Source organism: Mus caroli, unplaced genomic scaffold, assembly GCF_978045245.1.
Source record: "Mus caroli unplaced genomic scaffold, Mus_caroli_1 scaffold_17, whole genome shotgun sequence".
In the NCBI taxonomy this organism is placed as follows: domain Eukaryota; kingdom Metazoa; phylum Chordata; class Mammalia; order Rodentia; family Muridae; genus Mus; species Mus caroli.
Genome location: NW_028227272.1, coordinates 78,391,141 through 78,413,957, shown reverse-complemented (window position 1 = coordinate 78,413,957; position 22,817 = coordinate 78,391,141). Strand labels below are relative to the sequence as shown.

The window sequence follows — 22,817 nt, the reverse complement described above, 5'->3', positions numbered from 1 at the left end:
CATATGTACCAGATGAAGAGCTTGATCTTTGTGGTGGTCTCAAAACAACTGAAGTGAGGGCTGTCCCTGAATCTGTTCCCCACTTGTGGATCTGGTCTCCCTAACTCAGCAGCCTTACCTGGCCTCAGTGAGAGAGGATGTAATTAGTCTTACAGTGACTTGATATGCAATGTGTGTGTGTGTGGGGGGGGGGGGGTGGGTATGGTGCAGGGACAAGGAGAGTAGTGATACTCAGAGAGAGGTTCCCACTTATCAGAGCAGAGGAGGAGGGGAAATAAAATATATATAGGAGGTAGATAGATGAAGGAACAGGATTTCAGAGAGGACTAGGAGGGGAGCAGGGTTGTGGGGGCAGGGCGGGGGGGGGGGAAGATCAAGTGTAGGGAGATCTAGGGAGAGAGAACAGAACTTGTTGAAAGGCCAATCTCTAGGACATTTGAAAGGGATAAAGAGAGGCTCTAGGGTGCTTATGGGGGCAACTCTAGCTGAGACTCCTAGCAGTGGGGCATATGGATCCTGAAGTTGACACAACAAAGTTTTTTTTTTTTTTCCACAAAACTATGAAATGTTTCGGCAGCAAAATTAATTCAAATTTAGTTTAGTAAATAAATCACAAAGGATTTTATGCATCATTTTAAAAGTAATGAAAACTCTTTTAAAAAATTATGCTATAAATTATCAACTAATTTTCCTTTTTTGAAAAAAAACCGGACCAACCACCATAGGAAAGGATATATCTTTTGCTGAAAATTTTAACGTGACAGGGTAGAGGTAGCCAAAGATGAAAACCTTCCCTAGGGAAAGTTTATTTTAGTTTTAATATATCTTATTTTCATAGTAATAAAAATCAAATTTATAGAGAGTGAGACATTTCTGATTTAAACACATGGGCTTCAAGTCCCTCAAATTTATTACACAGTGACAGTTTTTATTAAATGTATGTTAATGTGTTTGAATCCTTCATAATGAAACTGCTGTGTCAATGACCTAAAACACGAATGCACAACTTACGGTAAATTTCCAAAACTACTGTAGCTTCTTGTGTCTGTCCTTTGGCATCTGTCGCTTGGCAGCGATATATCCCTGCATCTTCTATGTTTGCATTGTAGATGGTGAGTCGTGACCTGACACCCTCCTTCTGTAGCATAACCCTCTGCGTTGAAATGATCTTCTCTCCTTGAGGGTTATACCAGTCTATACTCTCAGGCTCACCAATGGCTGCAGAGTAGAAAACAAATGTTTGAAAATCAATTTCGAATGTTTGTTTTCCCAGTGGCATTTGCTATTACGTAACAATTTCACCATTTTAGAAAAAGAGTGTAAACAGAAGCCTGGAAATCTGAAACTTGTACAAAACTGAAAGTAAACACAAATGTTAAGACAAATGTTCATCTTTGTTTAAGCAACATTAAGGACTCCGTCTGGTCCATGTAAGCATGCTTCAAACATTTCATCTGAATATATGACTAGAAATTAAGCTGCGAGAATTGAACTATAACAGTCATAATACATGTGTTATTATTGCACAAAATACTAAAAGTGCCTTAGGCAGACACAACCCAATTGATAGATATTCCTAAAGAGAAAAAAATGCTAAGATGATTTCATAAGCCCAGTTCTCCTTGCTAAGGCCAAGAAGTACCAACAGTATTAGCATAAATAAGGAACTGCTTACAAACATGTTAGTATCTTGTAAAATAGTCTTTGGCCATTGATATTTCTAAATTTTGAGCTAATTTTCCAAATTGTTAAAGTTGTACAGAAAAGGCTAATTGCCTTAAAAAGAATCCTAATGTGTTTTCCCAACTGAAATGAGTTATTCTGTCTTATTAACCTAAAATTATTAACTATTTAATCATATAACAATTAGAATACATACAAGTAGCACTAATGCTGCTTATCAATTCCAACCAAATGATTACAGCATAAACATTAATGTTTCTGAATCTAGGTCAGTAACCACTTTATAAAAACTAAAGCTTCCTGCGTCTGCTTTCATTTAAAAACAAGGATTTCATCTAATTCCTAAAGAGACTATCTAAGATCATAACATGCATTCTCTCAAAAGGAATGGGCAAATATATAAAGACAACAGCAACAGATCTCTGAAGAAAGTTATTTATTCTTATCCTATTAATATGAAACTGTTCATAAATATCTTTCTCTGAAATATAATGTAGATGGATCCAAGAATAAAAAAAACTGTCTTATATATGTCATGGATACTTATGACAATCTATATTTACATTATTTTACTATAATAAGAAAGAGATACAAACTAAAAATACCCTCCTAAGTTACTTTATAACTGAATGAATATTTTGAATATTCATATATAAAAGCTTATGATTGGGTTAAAAATATGGCTCAGTGGTTAGGAGCACTGACAGCTTTTCCAGAAGTCCCTGAGTTCAATTCTCAGTAATCACATGCTGGTTCAGGACTATCTGTAAAGAGAGATGCCTTCTTCTGTCATATAGACATTCATGCAGACAGAGCACTCATGTGTGGGTAAATAAAAGTTATTTTTAATGCCTACGTTCATAAGTGTGAATATGGTTAACATGAGTAGAGAAATAGCGTGTTCATTTGAGATTTCGATAATAAAGTAAAATAAAGATTTCCTATCAAGTACATCAGGGCTATCTGAAAAATTTTGCATTTTAATGAAATGGAAAGGGAATCAAATAATCTTCTACAGATCATGTAATGTACTATTTAGATATCACACTTTTTCAAAAATGTTTCTGAAATAAAATGTATTTTTAATTATAATATCTATATATCAAACACATGTATCTTATTTTGTCATGTACTCCTCCTTCAGGCATTAGAATTATTCAGTGTCATATCTAATTTATTCATTATTTATATAGCCAAGAACATTCAGTTATAGAGTTCAAATTAATCCTAGTATGGCTATTTAAATAGAAACAATATTCAAATCAATAGAAAATTCTTAGGTACAGATTACATTTTATAATGTAATTTTATAAAAATTAGCTACTTTGATATCAAATAAGTAAATGATATATTACATAATGCTAATATTTAACCATTATCAACATTTTCCAGTCATATAACAAATGATGTTATTTTTAATGACATCAGTTTTAACTACATAAATTTATCCAATATTCTTTATAAAGTTTACAAGCACAAGTATTATCTGAGTACATACCTGTACATGTGAAGAATTTAGATTCACCCACACTAAGCTCTACTTTGCTAAGTGAAATTGTCACTTGAAGAAGAGCTGAAAAACAATATTTGAGTAACAGTTAATTGGGGGGTTTAGATGTGAATTTTAATAACTATTGTATAAATGACAAATGTAAACATAATCACTGTCCTCAATTTTTCATTATTCACTCTGGAAAAATGTAAATTTTGTAAATACATTTTAACAATGTTATACATTACAGTTGTGTGCATTTACTACCAGTCTATACATAGCATTTACTTATATTTATTCATTAAATTTCTGTTAGGCATATAATGAACCAAATTCATACTTAGCTACCCCCTAACAATCTCATAGATGTTACTTGTATAGCCATATTGTGCATTATGTAAAAAGGAAAGTTCCACCCACAAGTCAAACTTTTCATGAAATTGTATCTTAGATCATTATAACAAAATATGTAAGTAAGCTGTTTTGACTTATTAAATCCTTATAAAAGGAGGCAAATGCAGAAAAAAAGGCACCTTACTCAGGGTAAGTGTATGAACAGAAATATTCATAAGTACCTCTAATATTATTAGACACACTGATCAAATGTTTACAATCTTAAATACTTGTTTACAAGTTTGAAATTAAAATAGTGGAAATCTAGAAATTTAGAAGACCACCAAAATGTTACTCTCATAAAAATTGTCAGATCTATATCTAATGAAGGGAAAGACTACATAGTAAATCACTCTACAAAATCTATAATCTTATTTTCTCCGGATTTGATAGGAAAGTATTTAATAAGGTAACATGAGTGCAAGTAATAAGTAGAGAAAGATTGAAGTCTGTGTCGGGGACTTAGTAGATCAGACTTTACAAAGGCTTCTTTCTCCTGCACATAACCTGCAGTAACTTAAGGCCCACGTTAGTATTGTGTACATTGGTGGTCCAGAAAACTTATGACAGGAAAACTGAGTAACATCCACTCTACATGAATGACGAAGATAGGAACATCTATATTCCAATAAACAGAGATGACAAGTAGACTTTCCTCTTCTGAGCATGGTACTTATAACCATAATAATTCTTCATATTGAGGCTCATGATTTTAATTATGATCTGCATTCTCAGAAAGAAAAAAAAAAACAAAGAAGACAGTAGCTAAACTAGAATGACAAGAATGGCTAAGGTCAGTTGTGGTAAGCACAAATTCCCTTGTATGGCCCATAGTACAGCCTAGACTTCTGATATTTGTTTTATAAATAAGGTTCTATTCAGTATCATCATGGGCTGACATTAAAAGATAATTTCAATAATGGTGTAAGAAATATGAATAATAGCTGAAACAATGAATAATATATATTTTAGACTGGGTTGCAAGCATAACTGTTCTGAAATACTTAAAGAAATGAAATGTATACTCAAAACATTTCAACAATCTAGAAGAGAGGGCTTCAATAATTTTTGTTTCATGAATAAATAAATGTTGATAAAATAGACTTGCTTAATATATGCATTAAATATAAGTTTCACGTATATTTAATAATCACATGAGATCCAAATATGCTTTGGATTATATGAACAATAATCTGCATAGCTTTAGGTGTTAACATTCAATCCCTCTTGAGGCTAGTGACTTGACTGGTTGTTGTTCCTTTTGAAACTGTATCTTCTGTGGAATAAGATGGTCACTAGATGATGACCTTGAAGTCTTGTTTTGTTTATCCTGAATCATGGAAGAGGGGCAGAAGGTTGGGGCATAAGTTAGGACTAACATGAAAAGGCAGGCAGTAGACAAATAGGAAATCTCTCCTCTCTAGAGCTGCCTGCATGTGACAGTACACATGCATTGGAGTCCAGATGGTCTACAGGTCTCTCTGGGGTGGAACACCTGTCCCAGATATTGCTGCTTAAGTGTGGAAAACTGCAGACAGGAAGTAAAGTCTAGCAAGAATGCTTTTCAAGGCAAAACAAGGCCACAAAGGTGAGAGAGAGCCAAAGAGGACCTCAGATAAGGGGTCACTTATACTGTAAATCACTCTCTGCCTTCTGTGCTGTTTCTAACCATTGAATGAAGCGCAATGGGAAAAAAATCAATCTTTAAGTGAAATCGGAATCTTGCATTTCTGTCTACGGCTACCCACCTTACCCTGTGATATCTACAGCTTTTATGGTTGTGACACATAAGTAAGAAAAATGTATGATATGTAAATTTGGGAGAAAGTCGTATTACACAAGTGGATTATGAAGATTATACCCCTAGGACTCTGCCCTTTTGAGTTCAGATCTTTTCCCTGCACTCTAGCTCACTTTCATTCCTGGGACTAACTCTCTTACTCTTAATAAACTATCTCTATTTCTATCAGTATCAATGAGTTACTGTCCTAATTTCTTGTTCCAAAAGACAAGAGCCCAGAGCTATCAGCAGGTGCTCTGTGATTCATGCTGGGAATAACTGGTGATCTGCCAGTCAGAAGGTACAATTGGTTGGTGTCTATCATCTCTGAACTTTAACACAATGGAAGATGAAGTGCTTGCAGACTTCTCTCTGTCCCACAAAAGCAGCAAACGAGCTGAGAACACTGAACTATTCTCATTGCCTTTCCATCTCCTTTTCGCAGGCCACAAAACACTCTGAAATGGTGGCCACGCTATTGTGGAAGGCTTCGGGATAGCATGATGGTAAGTCACACAGCTATAGACCTCCTGAAAGAAACTAAGTCAGTGAAAGACAAGCCCTAAATTGTATGCTTCTTTGCTGAAGCTACACTTAGCTTAGTCTAAGGATTCCTAAGGGTGACTTTGGTAAGAAAGAGATCTGCAATTAGTCAGATCTTTTGGAAACAGATTGGAAGATAATGTTCACTTGAGTAGAATTTGTACTCCCCTTCCCCTAGAATTAACATAAAAACCACATATTTTAATTGTTTTTGGACTTCCAGCTATGATGCATGGTCAAATATGCAATTAGTTTTATCCTGAGGCTATATATCCTTAAAACAAGCTCTGTAGGATCGATAGGATAATTGGTTAAAATATGTGACCCTGCATCCAGACTTATCTCATAAAAAATCAAGAGAAATAATTTGAAATGCCTTATATATCAGGTCTTCAAGTCTGTCCACAAAGATATGCAGCTACAGTAGATATAAAAACACATAGAAGGACACCTTTGAACAAACAAACACTAGGAAATGGAACTTCGCTAAAATATTTCTTCTTTTGCAACAAAGCCCTGCCACTCTCCATGTTCTCACATCCACCCAGGTTATCAGAAATAAGAAATCACAGACCTAGGGGTCATAGGAGAAATAGAGCTTCATGACAGCCATCCGTGACTGTTCTAACAGCACTATGCCTAAGGCATGTGAAATCATTAGATACCACGTTTCCCTTTGAATCACAGCAATGTATGGAGAATCAGAAAGCTTCTTTGATTAACCATCCTAGATTACTAATAATTTTATAACGTTGGCTTATGGTATTGAAAGAAAGGTCTATATTAACTCCTGACCATGTGCAATGCTCTGTACAAAAAAAAGAAAAAATAAAAGAAAGGAAAGGAGAGGGAAGGGAAAGGAAGGGAAGGGAAGGGAAGGGAAGGGAAGGGAAGGGAAGGGAAGGGAAGGGAAGGGAAGGGAAGGGAAGGGAAGGGAAGGGAAGGGAAGGGAAGGGAAGGGAAGGGAAGGGAAGGGAAGGGAAGGGAAGGGAAGGGAAGGGAAGGGAAAAAGGGAAAAAAAGGGAAAAAGGGAAAAAGGGAAAAAGGGAAAAAGGGAAAAAGGGAAAAAAAAGGGAAAAAGGGAAAAAGGGAAAAAGGGAAGGGAAGGGAAGGGAAGGGAAGGGAAGGGAAGGAAAGGAAAGGAAAGGAAAGGAAAGGAAAGGAAAGGAAAGGAAAGGAAAGGAAAAAGAAAAGAGAAAAGAAAAGAGAAAAGAAAAGAGAAAAGAAAAGAGAAGAGAGGAAAGAGAAAAGAAAGCGAGAGAAAGAAAGAAAGAAAGAAAGAAAGAAAGAAAGAAAGAAAGAAAGAAAGAAAGAAAGAAAGAAAGACAAAGAGGAGGGCAAAGTTTAAAAGCATGCTGACAAACCATTAGCTTAAAGTGATGACCATTTGCCCAATATCCAGGTCCTTCTATGTCAACAACCCTCTTTGATATTATAATACTACAACAGGAACACAGTAATGTGGGATGAGGATAGAAATTTCATTACAATAATACAAATTTATGTTAAGGAACCCCTTATTTTTTCAAGTTTAAAGGGGTAACAAAGAAAAGAGGGAAAATCTTTCCTAATTCACAACAAGCTAACTGGGACTTGGAGGAAATTCAGCAACTTACATTCTTCATCCTCTCTTTCCCAAAAAAGTTTTCTGAGTCAAAGTTTTATTCTGTGAGAGATATAAAAGTGGCAGATGAGCCATAGGAACTGAATGACTCAGCTGTTTAACATTGTCAACTTGGTTATCAACAACTAAGATCTGAGCTAAGAAAATTATCACCTACAGTAGACAGGCAAGGCCCCCCGTTGAAGGATGGGGTTACCCATCCATTTCAAAGTTTTTAACCCAGAAATGACAAGGACAAAATTGGAGCAGAAACTGAGGGGAGGGCCATCCTGGGACCTCCCCACCTGGGGATCCATCCTGTCTGCAGATACCAAATCCAGACTCTATTGCTGTTGTCAACAGGTGTTTACAGACAGGAACCTGGTGTGGCTGTTCCTTGGGAGGTTCTGCAGCAACTGACCGATGCAGATGTGAATGCTTGGATCCAACCATTCGATTGAGCTCGGGGACCTCAGTTAGGGAGTTGGTAGAAGGACAGGAGGAGCAGAAGAAGATTGCAACCCCATAAGGAGGAGCAATGTTGGCTGGCAGGAGCACCAAGTGCTCCCAGGGGCTAGACCTCCAACCAAGGAGTGTACAGGAAGGGATACAGGACTCCATATATATATATGTAGCAGAGAGTGGCCTTGCCTGACAGCAGTGGGAGGGAAGGCCCTTCGTCCTGTGGAGGTTTGATGCCCCAGCATAGGGGGATGTTGAAGCAGTAGATCAGGAGAATATGGGTGAGTGGGGGAGCACACCCATAGAGGCAAAGGGTAGGGGGGAAGAGGGCAGGTAGGATTTGGGGGTTGTGGGAAGGGGGATATCATTTGAGATACAAGGGACAGAAATGCTTTAAAAAATAAAAATGAAAAGAAAAGAAAAGAAAATTACAAACAGAAAAAGTATTAGACAGGGAACCAAAAGTTGTAGCTACAGCTTTAGAAACACACCAGAAGGAAAGGCCTTGCTGCCATGCAACCCCACTGATTCTCAGAGACCAAAAATGAAATCCCAGATTTGCTTCAAATGTGAAGTTCCTGGACCACCACATATATATGAATCGATGGAATGCCATCTGTATCTGTGTTCTTTTAAAAAACTGGGTTTCCAAGGTTTAAATTCTATCCAAACTAAAAATGAAAGAAGAAAGTCATTTTATATATGCTTATTGAAAACTCATACAATATGTTCTAATCCTCTTCTCCATCTCCTTTTATTCCCCCACCTCCTCACCATCTAAGGCCTTTGTTCTCTCCTGAGGTGTGTGTGGGGGGGGTGGGAAACAAGGAGAGAAAGATCAAATAAAAATAAAATAAAATATAAAACAAAAGAAACATATATACATTCATAAAAATACAAAATCACAAACCATAAAATCAAATGAAAGAATAGATTTAAAATATCAAAACATAGCAATATGATAAAAAAAAAATCTAAAACTACCATGGAATGCATTTTGTGGTGACCATCAACTGCTGATATAGGACCTGTACTCAAGTGTGCTTTTCATAGCCAGAGAGATTCCAGTTGAGAAAACTAAGTTTTCTTTTTTGAGAATTGGAGATAACTCCTTGCTTAGAGATGGGGTGTCTTGTCCATCTCTCTTTCTGTGTGTAGGGCCTGCCCTCTCTGGTTTGACTCTGTGTAGGCATATGCATTATGCCACATACGCTGTGTGTTCATCTGTGCATCTCTTGTGTGTTTTAGAGTTTCCTTAGTGTCATCTACTCCCCTTGGGGCTGACAATCTTCCTCCTCTACTACAAAATTACCTGAGTGTTCAGGACATGAAGACAACATTCTGTTTAGGACCAAGTGTTCCAAAATCACTCTCTACACACTGTTCAGTTGAGGGTTTCTGTAATAATTACCAACTACTGAAAAAGAAATCTTCTCGGATTACTGCTGAATTTACACACATGCCACACACACACACACACACACACACACACACGAATATAGCAGAATGTCATTAATAGTCATTTTATTTCTATGTTCCTTTAGCAGAACAATATTTGGTTTTTCCATAGGCTCATGGCCTATCTAGACTCAGGTTCTTGGCCACCTGAGAAGTATAAGTCATGTATTTCCTCTCATGGAGTGTGTATTAATTCCAATAAGTGATTGGCTATTACCACAACCTATGTGCCACAGTTGTACCAAGTATTAGACAGGCAGATCACCTTTGTAGATCACAAGTTTTATAGCTGGGTTGATGGTTCCCTTTCCCCTTTTATTTATCATGAACTATATCTTCCATTACTATAAACATAAGTCACTAGTCTATAGTTTGTAATCAGTAGTCAGTACTTAGTAGTCAATAGAGGTGAAACTCTCCTTAAGTACCAGTTCAACTTTTCTCTGTTATAATGATATTGATAAATGCTTTGTTTAGCAATAATATCTTACCATCACTTTATAGAGAGCAGCCAATCACCACAAGAAGGCTTGGTGAGGAAGCCAATTACATATAACCTATTCTCCATTCTGGGCTTGGGAAGGTTCGTGTGAGGCATAATTCTCCTCCTAAAAGTTGTTATGTGTCTGCAATTCTTTGTCTAGAAATATACTCCCCTCCACATTAACATGTCCACAGACATTTCTACTGTTCTTGTCTTGTATATAAAGTCATTTCTCAGAGAGACTGTTTCACAGTGCCCTTGCCATATTTCTGTCTCCTCTTCTGTTGTTTGCCTGAGCTAAAGATGCAGAGGTTGAAACTCTACAAGTAGGTTTCTTCTGGATAAGGATGACAATACTTTCTAGAGTTTATAATTAATTTAATTTTGACTACACCTTTTATATGAGTATGGTGTAATTGCTCTCTTTCAAGATACAAAAGGGGTTAAGCAGAACTTTTGTTTTTCTGCTATGTAAAAACAAAGTCTCCTCTTGAACAAATAGTAAAGTAAGGAAACGACTCTGTGTGTCATCTTAGACAGGAGCTATCCCCTTCATCATCATAGAAGAGATTCCAGAAGAAAAGATCATCACCATTAAGCCACTGTCAATACCTATTGGAGGACAGCACTCAGTGGAAGCTGTGACAGGAGAGTAGGGCAGGGAGAGGAAGACATCAGAATGACATACGAACGTAGTTAGGTCTTATCTTAGGTTAGCAAAATAGTGGCTATAGGTTCTCCTCCAAAATCTGTATCTTCACTAGTCCTGAGTAGTTCACTAGGTTTCCAGTTACAGGTATGGTTTAGATCTTTTGGATTGTCCTTAAGTTTAATTACAGAGAAGGTTGTTAGAACCAGGGTTTGTGCTGCCACTGCTGCATCCTTTCAGATAGTGCCATGATGGTTGTTCCCAGGCATCATAGCTAGTGGAGGTTATTGATTGGATCTGTATTGACCATTTTAGTACCCTGAATGCTAATCCTCAAGGAGGAAGTTTTCAATTCTATCCAGGCTCAAGGGCTCCTGGTCTTTATGCATTGTTCACTTATCCTTATACCCAAAGATAAGTGTCATTTCTATGCCTCATCGATTAACATGATCTTTGCAACAACACCAATCATTATAGAAATGTGCAATGAATAAAAATTCCACAGTTGTGGAACCCAGTCCCAACATATGAATCTACAATACACTTCCTGCTCCTAAGATTCAGCGATCATTGTGTGAGAAGGGGGAGAAAGATTATTAGAGCCAGAAGAACAGGATGTTTTCTATGTGTGTGTGCCTCCAAGAAATACAAGAAGCTATAGCTATGAAGTCTCATGAACAGGGCTACCTATACATAAAATGAACAACATCAGTATAAGTAGACATGTTAATATAGAAACAGCCTCAATCTTAGATGGAGAACTACAGAAAACTATAGAAGGCTGAGAGCAGAAAATCTTTTTCAGGAAATATCAAAACAATTAGTTATCTGGTATCAAAGGGTCAGAACTAAATACATAAGCATTAAAATAACAATATATGGACTGAACAGGTTGATTTTTATATATCCAGGAATGTATAACAAATACTATAGTAAAAGAGGTAATGAATTTGCAAGAGAGCAAAGTGTGGTCTTTGGGAAGGTTGGAAGGTGAAAAAGAGAGGGGAAATGATGTAATTACATCATAATTACATCATAATCTCAAAAGAGGATAATTTTTAGAAGACTTATAAAAGAAGCCATTTGTTAAAAAGTCTCGATTCTACCCTTATCAAGGCTTCACCTTGGTGCTTTACCCTGAAGAAGTCCTAGGACATTGTAACTAAAGCTATACGACACATTCTGATGTGAGTTAAGAGAGTAGAGGGCTAAAAGAAGTAAACAGGTTTGGTGTGGCTTAGGAAGAGGAACAAATTTTATATTTAGAATTAAAGACAATTTGTATGATACTCATACAAAGAAACCTAACATTATGCCTATGCTGAGAAAGTTATAAGAAACTCGATAGATAAATTCACAAGGCAAATGCAAATATATTTAAAGGTAGCGTAGTATTCAGTCTATGGCATGGTTACCCCTTCTGATATGATCCTTTAATAAGGATAGAAAGAGAAATCAGGAGAATAGAAAGATGGCAAACATAGATTGGTGAAGAAAGCATGAACTACTTTCATACAGTCTTAGACAATTTATGTCCAGATTAGCTCTAAACTGAAAAAGTTGTAAAGGCATTCTAAAGGGATGACCAAATGGATTGGAGGCTTCCAAAATGAAAATAAAAATTCATTTGAAAAGAAAGAGTGAAACTCAGTGAAATGGAGAATGTCATAACAGGTGCTCTCTAGTCAACAACAGAAAGCTCCAAATACCCAAGATACAATTCACAGACCACATGAAGTTCAAGATTAAGGAAGACCAAAGTGTGGGTGCTTCAAACCTTCTTAGAAGAAGAATAAAATACTCACAGGACCTAATATGAAGATAAAGTGTAGAACAGAGACTGAAGGAAAGGCCTTCCAGAGAGAGTCCCACCTGGGGATCTATTCCATATACAGTCACCAAATGCAGACACTACTGTGGATGCTAAGAAGTGCATTCTGAAAGGAGCTTGAAATGGCTGTCTCCTGAGAGGCCCTGCCAGAGCATTACAAATGCAGAGGCAGATGCTCTTGGCCAACTGTTGAATTGAGCATGGGATTTCCAATAGAAGAGTTAGAGAAAAGACTGTAGGAACTGAAGGGGTTTGTAATACCATAGGAAGAAACACAATATCAACCAATCAGACCTTCCAGAGTTCCCAGGGACTAAGCCATCAACCAAGGAGTACACATGGCTGTAACTGCATATGTAGCAGAGGATGGCCTTGTGAGGCATCAATGGGAGAAGAGGTCCTTGGTCCTATGAAGGCTCTAGAGATGACTCAGTGTAGGGGAATCAAGGGTTGGGAGGTGTGTATGGGTGGATGAGTGGAGGAACATCCTCAAAGAAGCAGGGGGAGGGAGGATGGGATAGGGGGTTTCTAGGATTGGGAGTGACCAGGAAAAGGGATAACATTTGAAACGTAAATAAAGAAAATATCCAATAAAAAGAGAGGTTTAAGGGATCTGCAACCCGATAGGTGAAACAACATTCTGAACTGACCAGTACCCCAGAGCTCTTGACTATAGCTGCATATGTATCAAAAGATGGCCTAGTCGGCCATCACTGGAAAGAGAGGCCCATTGGACAAACAAACTGTATATGCCCCAGTACAGGGGAACGCCAGGGCCAAAAATGGGAATGAGTGGGTAGGGAAGTGGGGGGGAGGGTATGGGGGATTTTTGGGAGAGCATTGGAAATGTAATTGAGGAAAATACGTAATAAAAAATATTAAAAAAATATAACCAAACAACAACAACAAAAAAAAAAAAAAAAAGAGAGAGGTTTAAAGACACACAGAAGCAAATTAAAGTAGCTTCCTAGCGGTGTTTACATGTTTAGAGTTAAGAGATTCTCCAGTGGCTCAGATGAGACTTTGGAGTTTTAAACAGGATTAAGAACTGGATATATTATTAATGAGCAACACTGAATTACGAGAGAACAGCCATGATTCGATGTATTCTATATAGGCCAGAGGTGGACGGTTATGGCTTAAATGTGAAATGACCACCTATGCCGTAATGTTTGAATAATAGATTCTCCAGTGTGAAAGACTAATGTGGAAGAATGTGGACCTAGAAAGTAGAGACTTATTAAGAAAAGAGCAAGTCACTCGGTACAGACATAAATTCTTGTAGCCTGGCCCTAGCTTTTGTCCATTTTTCTGTTTCTGAGGAGGCACAGTGACCAGCTACATCATATTCTCCATGCAGATCTCTCCTCGCCTTATATAGCTCCTAAAATTCTCACATACAACTCTATTTTTCTTTTCTAAAATACCATCAGACAAGTATTTTGTCATAGCAAGACAGAAATATATATGGCAATTGTCATATTTTGACTGAAATAAAGTAATTGAAACTATAAAGAAAGAATACTGTTATATAAATTTATAATAAACACTTCATTGTTTATATTTAAAAACCCGTTTTCTTGGCTCCACTTCTTCGAATGATAAGGGTTTCCTTTGAACTGCCCTTTATAAAAAGCTTGAATGGAAGAGGGTAGAGTAGGTTGTTGAGATTCACAAAGCTGAGCATGGGAGAAGAAATGTAATGAGCTTAGGAAGACTTAGGTATGGATAAAAATGAGTGGGAGAGAGAGAGACATTGAATCAAAACCTTTATTTCAACCTTTCTATACATAAATTGAGCACAGTTCCCATTACACCAAAATTTGGTCACTGTTTAGTTTTCTAGATCTCTCCATTTTCAGTCAGAAGAACACTACTTAATAACTCTTTATTTTTTTAAATTCCAAAGCAAGCAAGCTCAATGATGTTAGTTCAACGTATTTAATAACACTAAATATGTCTTATAACATGTGTGCCATCAGGCTGTTTGCTTTTTATTTTTCTATTTTTACTGCTTTCATTAATAGCTCTCTGGCTATTATGTGAGACATTTTTAAAATTGTATTTACTCTGCTACGCTGACGTCGTGTAAGTAGATTTATGTTGTCTAACAATACAGATATTTCCCAAGCTTGTCTTTTAAAGTTTATTAATTATCCCTCTTCATTTTACCTGTAGCTATCAGCACTGTGGATGGATTTTCCCCATCCATTCATGAGGCATAGTCTCCTACTGTTGTGCTCCAGCTCATGGCATTGTTCCTTTCTTAAGTTATTTTTTAAACTCGAATTAACCACCCATATCCTATCTTCAAAACATGTCTAAAATTCAGCCATTTAGAAAATATTCTGGTAACTGAATAAATCAGCAAATAATTACTTTTGAACACAAAACCAGATTACAATGGTAAGGTACAAGGTAGGGAGTTGGGTCATTCTTATAAAAACATCTCTCAACTCTAAAGACCCACTTCCTCCTAGGAGTTTCAAAAGCTAGTATTTTCCAAAATCTTCTGAAATACTGCCATTAACTGGGAACTATACAGTCAATGACATGGTCCTTCTCATACAGTCCGGTAACCCTATTATGTAGAATAAAAGGTCTTGTCCTCTTTAGAAAGGCTGAAGAAAAGCAAAGAATGGCATTCCTCGGCACTCGAGTAACACATGGAGAAATCACAACTGATCTGGCCACCTAAGCCTAGGATTCATGCTTGTGATTACTTCACCAAAAGTTCCTTCTCTCCTGCTGAGATCACTGTCATTTGCATGTGATCAACACACCGAACCTAGCTTTCATATAACTACTCTCTCTTCTCCTATGTCCTAAGCAAGGAGCATAAACAGATGAAAAATGAAAGAGAAGTAGGCAACTGATTACAAGGCTGCATTTGGAAAACATTATATTTCTTCACGTTCATGTATAAAAGGTCGTTTTTATTTATTATTTCTTTATTTTGTGATTATAATATAATTACATAATTTCACTTTTCCCTTCTTCCAAACCCTCCCATATATGCCTCCTTGTGTTCTATCAAACTCATTGTCCCTTTTCATTAATGACTATTATATATATGCATATATAACACTAAGTACAACCAGCTTAGTCTATGTAATATTACCTGTACGCATGTTAGGCAAACATGTCAGTGAGACATTATATGTGTACCTTCTACCATTCCCACAAAACTTAGTCTCACTGAAAACTCCTTGATCTTATGACTTGTACACTGTTTCTGCCCCCAACCTTCCTTGAGTCTTGGAAGCAGGAGTTCTTTGTGTATGTATCAATTGGTACTGGGCTCCACAACTCTGATATTTGATTAATTGTGCATTTATGTAATGCCTTTACCTGTTGCAAGAGAAGTTTCCTTGATGAGGAAGTGATAAATACATTTCCCTCTGGATCTAAGCAAATATTTCAAATGATGTTAAGGTTATTTTTGCTTAGTAAGGTAGCTATTTGTAAGAGCTCCAACAGGATTCATGACTTCACTGGCCCAAAGAATCTTATCAAGGCCATACATGCTACTACTGCACTCTTAAAAGCCTACATTTAGAGGGCTAAAGAGAGGGGGTTCCATGGTTAAGAGAACTAACTGCTCTTCCACAAGTTCTGAGTTCAATTCCTAGCAACCACAGTGTGGCTCACAACCATCTGTAATGAGATCTGATGGTCTCTTCTGGTGTGTCTGAAGGCAGGGACAGTGTTCCCACATACATAAAATAAATAAATTTGAAAAGGCTACATTTAATTGCCAATTTTTGGAACTAGATGGTCAAATTTGAGGTGTGTTGTCCATTAATCAATGTCTTATTCTGTTATCTAAAGTAAGTGATGTTCTTCATATCTTCAAAAACTCCTCTGGGAAACATTTCAAATGAGACAAATTGTCAGCATTTTGCTAAATATGTCAAATACAACTTACTGTTTCTTCCTAAGGAGTTCTATTATATATCTCTAGCCCTTATTATAATTCCTCACCGTATAGAATGTAACAGTTACATACAGTTTGATTAATAGATTTTTGAGTGGTATTGTTTGTGAGCATATTTCTAATTTTTTTCGTTTATATTATATTATGTGTACATTTTATTGATTGACTTCATTTGCATTTGAGAAAATCTGATGCATTTGCTTCAAGGACTGGGATTGTCTGTTTATATGCAGCAAGAAAATTTAGCCATCTTTACTCAAGAAGTAGTGTCCAGACTAATCCACTGACCAAAATCGGAGGCATCTCTGGTTTGCAGCTTTTTAGATTCCATTTCAAAATAACTCAATCACAATCTGCATACTAACAAGATAATCCATTCATCCATATGCACATTTAAATGTGATCCGCAGGGAGTCAGACTGTGGTAATTCAGTAAGTTCATAGGACCCTATTTACAGTTAGACTTCACAATGTGTATTGATAAATCACTAATCCCTGCATATATGACATACTTAATGCTTTGGCCACAATCTACATTCCAAAATTTTATTTCCAAAAAATATTATTTTAAATAAAAGTAAAAAGAATCTATGGATTAATACCAGTTAGTGTGTGAAATGTCTTAGGAACAATGCCGGTTTCAATAGTTTTATTTCCTATATTCTTTAGGAGACAAGAAACAGGTCACTCATAAGTTATTCTGAATGTGACATTTAATTAAAACTAAAATATCTTGAAGAGGCAGCTAGCCTAAGTCACACACTCAATCCAAATTTATTTCAACCAACACCACTTAGACATGTAAGTTATTAACTGTCTTGATGAAGCCAGCATAAGACATCTTGTAAAAATTTTATCGGTGCTCTTACTATGCAGTGATAAATTAAATTAAGAGATTGTTTGAACTAGCCAGCTTGGTAATTCTCTTGGTGAATAGGAAGTTTTCTGTCTAGAGCACATATGTGAGATTTCTCACCAGGACGAGTTCAATGGAAGCCTTATTGATCAATTTGAGCAATCAGAATTGAAATCGTCATAGAACAGTTCTCACTTTGCTTCCTTTCAAGTGATATTCTGAAATTTTACCCTACAATTATTTTGTCATCACTTGTTCATGTATGCTGTCATAATATAGGAAACCTGTCAGAGCACAGACAAAGCTACTGGGATGCAGGATAGAAGGAAGAGGGACTCATCCGCCCCTGTTTCAGAAACAAAATATACTTTGAACTACAAGCATTATAAAGTAACCAATGAAAAATACCACCTTCCTGTAAGAGAATTCTAATGTCTTCTACCCACTGTGTGTTGTAAAATCTCTGTAGCTGGCATAGTCTCTAGTGTACAATCACCTTTCTCTAGGAATGTGATAGTTGAGGATGAACAACTGAGAGAAGATATTACAACCTGTGTGCAATAATCTTATGAAGCTTTTTATGAGAACGTGGTGACAGTGCATACAAGAGTAGAGCTGATATTTCAAACGAAAGCTATACAGCTACTTACTCATGACTTAATTAGCTCAGGTAATAATTGCACATGAGTTCCCCAAGGATAGAACATTTCAGTTCTATTAAATTCTGTTGTTATGTTCTTCCTAGAAAAGGTATTCCACCAGGCTGAATTTTTTTACAATTTTCATTAATTTTAACAACTTTTTTGTTTTATGAAGTAAATAGCAGTCCTATTTTCTAGCACTCAAATTCATTGGCTGGAACACTATAATACAGTCAGATACATTTGTTTTAATCCCAAGATTAAGAAGTAACAAAAGAAAGTAAAATATCTTACAAAAGATTTATTAAAAATTTTGAAAGCATTTTGGATAAAATGCCAGTAAAATGTAAAGATGGCAATCAATACAGGTGGCTAAATAGTACAGAAAACTTTGATGGGTTCTATTAAAAAACAAAAACAAACCAAAAACAAATGAACAAACACACACAAACAAAAAACACATCGTACTTGTTCTGATGTCTTATCTCACTCTGTCCTCAGGAAAGCCAGAGAATCTACAGGTTACCTATCAGATTACCAGTGAGGACTGGGTCCAGGACAGTTTTTTATATCTGTGCATGACACACGGTAAAGTTTATTTTGCTTAGGTTGACATCCCAGACTACATGAACCTTGAAGCTCCAAATTAGACGGCGTTATTTCATAAATACCAATTAAATTTTTACAGAAAAAAAAACAGGCTAAGGTGTGGAAAACGAAAATGTATATTTACAAACTAGAGTATTGCTTGGCTCTTTAAAAATGACATCATGAATCTGCAGGCAAACTAGAAAAAAAATCATCCTGAATGAGGCAACCCAGATGCAGAAAGATTCATATGGCATGTATTCACTTATATCTGGATATATCCATTAAATAAATGATAATCAAGCTACAATCCGCAGGCATAGAGTGGTTAGACAGAAATGAAGGGACTAGGGAAATGAATCTCCCTGGAAGTGGAGAATAGGATAGATTTTTATAGTAAGACTGGTGTGTGTGTGTGTGTGTGTGTGTGTGTTGCACTTGTGTGTGTGCAGGAGGGTTGGTGTAAAAAAAAGACAGATCAGGTGTTAAGGTGGTGGAAGAATTGGAATTGAAGGAGGGAATGAGTGGAGAGAGAGGGAAAATTAAAGATCTTTTGAGGGGCAGTATGGAAGCCTAGTGTTCTAAAATCTTCCTATGAGAAAGGCCATCCAGTGAGTGTCCCACCTGGGGATCCACACATGGAGGGACTCAAGGCTGCAGCTGCATATGTAGCAGAGGATGGCCTTGTGGGACATCAATGAGAGGAGGGTCTCTGGTCTTGTGAAGGCTTTATGCCTGATTGTAGGGGAATGCCAGGACAGGGAAGCAGGAGTGTGTGGGTTAGTGAGTTGAGGGAGTGGGGATATGATAGGAAAATGTGGAAAGGCAATAAAATTTGAAATGTAAATAAAGAAAATGTCTAATAAAACACTTCCTATGAAATATAAAGGCAATCTTAATGAACATTGTTACAAGAGAGAATGAACGCTTCTTGACAGCAAACAAAGCTTCTAGCATAGGGCTTGGTTTAATCCACATGAGTTAATGGGTGAAATGGTCTCATGAGAAAAACCCAATAACCCAGCATGTTGCCGTGGCAACTAGTTGCTCTCCACAAACTGACAGCATGGTCCCATTGCTGAAGATCACACCTGCAGGACTCACTGAACATGAAGTTGTCGAGCTACTACTGACATAGAATCTCCCTTCCTACATTCTAGTGTTTATGACATGGAAAGGTACACTGCAGGCTACCAAAAAAAGAAATGTAAATGCCACAAAACCCTGGATCTATAAATTTGTCCTGCCTACAAAATATAGGAGGGCAATGTTAGTATAAACTCTATGGAAATAACCAATAAATATCTGATATGAATTAGGACTCATTTCATGAGGTAGAATTCATACCAGACACTACTTGAGTAACTGAGATCTAGAGATAAGATTGCCCAAAGACCTTGGGTAACATCCAATACTACTGGTCAAAAAAAAAAAAAAAAAAAAGGAACAGTAAAAATACTGTTAATGATATTCTGCTCTATGTATGTCTCCAGGCCTTATTCAGCTATCATCAAAAAAGGCTTCCTTAGGCGGGCGGTGGTGGCATACACCTTTAATCCCAGCACTTGGGAGGCAGAGGCAGGTGGATTTCTGAGTTCGAGGTCAGCCTGGTCTACAAAGTGAGTTCCAGAATAGCCAGGGCTACACAGAGAAACCCTGTCTCGAAAAAAAACAAAAACAAAAAACAAAACAAAACAAAAGGCTTCCTCTTGCAGCAGATGGGAACAAATACAGAGACCAATACCTATACCTCCTACACAGAGAGAAACCTTGGAAAACAAGGCTCTAAAGGAGATAAACTGTCTTTCCTCGGGGCTAAGGGAACCCTGCTGAAGAGGAGGAAGAAAGAATGGGAGAAACAGAGAGGACACAGGACACCAGAAGAATAAGGCCTGCTAAAACAACTGAGAAAAGCTTACTTGAACTAACACAGAGGAAATAGTGTCTCTGGGCACATGCCAGTCTGCACACACATCTATTCAGCATATATACTCCAGCCAGCTTGCAGCTTAGTACTTTAACTGGATCCCGTATTTGTAAATGACCGAGTCTCTGATGCTGGTGCCCTCTCTTGCTGCTCTGGTTTTTAAATTTCTGTTTTCTTGTCTTGTTCAACATTGATATGATGATTTTTTTATTTTATCTTGATATAGTTTATTTTATCATATTTTGTTGTTCAAATTTAGAAGGATGTTGATTTCTAATGAGAAAAATCGGGAATTGGTTCTCGATGAGAGAGGAAGTAGGAAGGGGCTGGGAAGTGTACAGGAAGGGAAAGCTGTAGTCAGATTATATTATATAAGAATCTGTATTTAATAAAAGGGAAAATGATTTTAAAAAGAACACCTGGGAGGATAGTTATTACACAATCAAAGAGACCACAACCATCATTGCTTTTGGTTTAGAAGAGTAATGAAATTTATGAAGCCCAGGAGGTCTTAAAGGTTTTGGATTTCAAGTCTGGGATTAAAAATTATACTGTGAAATTTCTATAGGTTGGGGGGAACATTGAAAAAAAAATAGAAAAAGATAATATTATGTGATTGTATGAGGATAGTTTTATCTATGTTTTCCTGTGTTTACATATGTGTGTCTTTGTGCTGTTTGTTTTATGCATGAACATTTATATATATGTGCATGCTGGGGAAGGGGGAAGCACACATGAGAAAAATGTGAGGAAAAAGACTCCAGTGGTCATAGTCTCGGATAAAAGTGAAACATCAATGAAAAATTTCACAGAGATATATTATACTCAGAAGAAACCCAAAGTGTGTCATTGTGCTATCCTTGACCTCTGTGTGCAGCAATATTGTCAAATCCAAATGTGCTCTATGGAGCACGAAATGCTTCAGCTATTATGTTAGCTGTGGGACTTTCCTGGGTGAGCGATGACTGACTGACCTTGAGTTATGTGCCCGCTCTGCACAATTCTAGAAAAAGAATCTGTTCAAGATGCTTAGAAGCCCAGTAGAACAAAATGGACAAACGACCCAGGTGCTGTACCAAAGACCAGATGATGTTGGCTACTCAAAATATCCATCCATAGCTGTGTCTTACAGAAGCAGATATTTTCCCCCTATGACACATAGGTGGTATCTGGGGAAAGAAGTCTATCAAAAAGATAATAGTTACAGAATACAAACTGAACATATATAATTCTCCACAATATTTTCTCCAATATAATGATGGTAGCAGTGGTAGTAATAGTAACAACAACAACAACAACAACAACAACAACAACAACAATAATAATAATATCAGAGCTGGAACTCTTAGCACTTAACACTGCCTGTTGTTCTTTCAGAGGACTGAGTTCCCTTCCCATCAGCCAAGCTGGCAGCTCCCAAATGCTTGAAATTCTAGCTTCAGGATATTCAATGCTCTCTTGTATACACAGTGGGCATCCATATACAGATGTCATACATATATGCACACACATTTCCATAGATTATATGAAATATTTAAAAAATATATTGGAATTATTACATATGGTAAGTGTATTTATTACACTTTAAAACATTTAAGTCTGTATCTAATTAACAGTAAATATCTCATAGATTTGTAATGCAATATTAAATCCCACCATCAAGATGCTCTAAGGTCGTGACCAGAGGCAAACTGAAAACTCTTTTGTTTAATATAAAAAGAAATTCTATTTGCAGAATAATGAACTTGAATTGAAATATGTGCATACATCAGAATGTATGCATATGTAGGTATGCACATATAGTTATGCATATACATATGTGCATATGTATTTATATTGTACATATATGTGCATATGTGTGTTTGTTTGTACATGAGTGTTTGCGTGTTTGTGTGTGTGTGTGTGTGTATAATTTTCAGTTCAAAAATAGTAATGACTTTTAGACTGAGTTAGATAATTGTCATGTGTGTGAGGACTCATAGTGAATTGGATACAAGCCAAAACAAAAAAAAATCAAATACATAAACAAATAAACAGGTAAATAAATGTAAGAGTTTTATTTAATCCACATTTAAATTAAGTGAACTCAATCACTTATACAAACAGGCAAGAAATGAACAATACAGGCTTCCGTATACACTGTAGAACAGGTTAAACTGCATCAATAACATAAATCTTTCATTTCACTTGTATGTTGTTATTTTACTATGGAGGAGGAAATATAATGCAAATTCGGAAGTGTTTTTCTATTTTAATAGCACAGAGTAAATCTTTGAAATCATTTGCGGTAAGTTTTAAAAAGAGCAATCTGAGTGTGTTGAATAAGTAGTTCCCAACTGTCTTCATTTGAGAAAACATATATTGGAGTGATTCATTGACACTCATACACTAAATATTAAAGTATATTGTGTACTATTAATTCTGTCTCCTATAGATATGTCTTTTTTTCAACTTGTGTCTTCTAGAATTGCTGTAAACTTTTCAGAAACC

General features: G+C 36.6%; 1 protein-coding gene across 2 annotated transcripts in view; it reads right to left on the bottom strand.

The window, feature by feature from the left end:
- The window catches only part of Ncam2 (neural cell adhesion molecule 2), a 431,584-nt gene that overhangs the window by 194,267 nt on the left and 214,500 nt on the right, over positions 1 to 22,817 (bottom strand). For both annotated transcript variants that reach the window (XM_021184925.2, XM_021184926.3), the window contains exons 2-3: positions 3,182 to 3,256; positions 1,012 to 1,218 (exon numbers count right to left, since the gene is read on the bottom strand). In XM_021184925.2, coding sequence (XP_021040584.1) covers positions 1,012 to 1,218; positions 3,182 to 3,256 — 282 coding nt within the window. The remainder of the gene's footprint in view (positions 1 to 1,011; positions 1,219 to 3,181; positions 3,257 to 22,817) is intronic.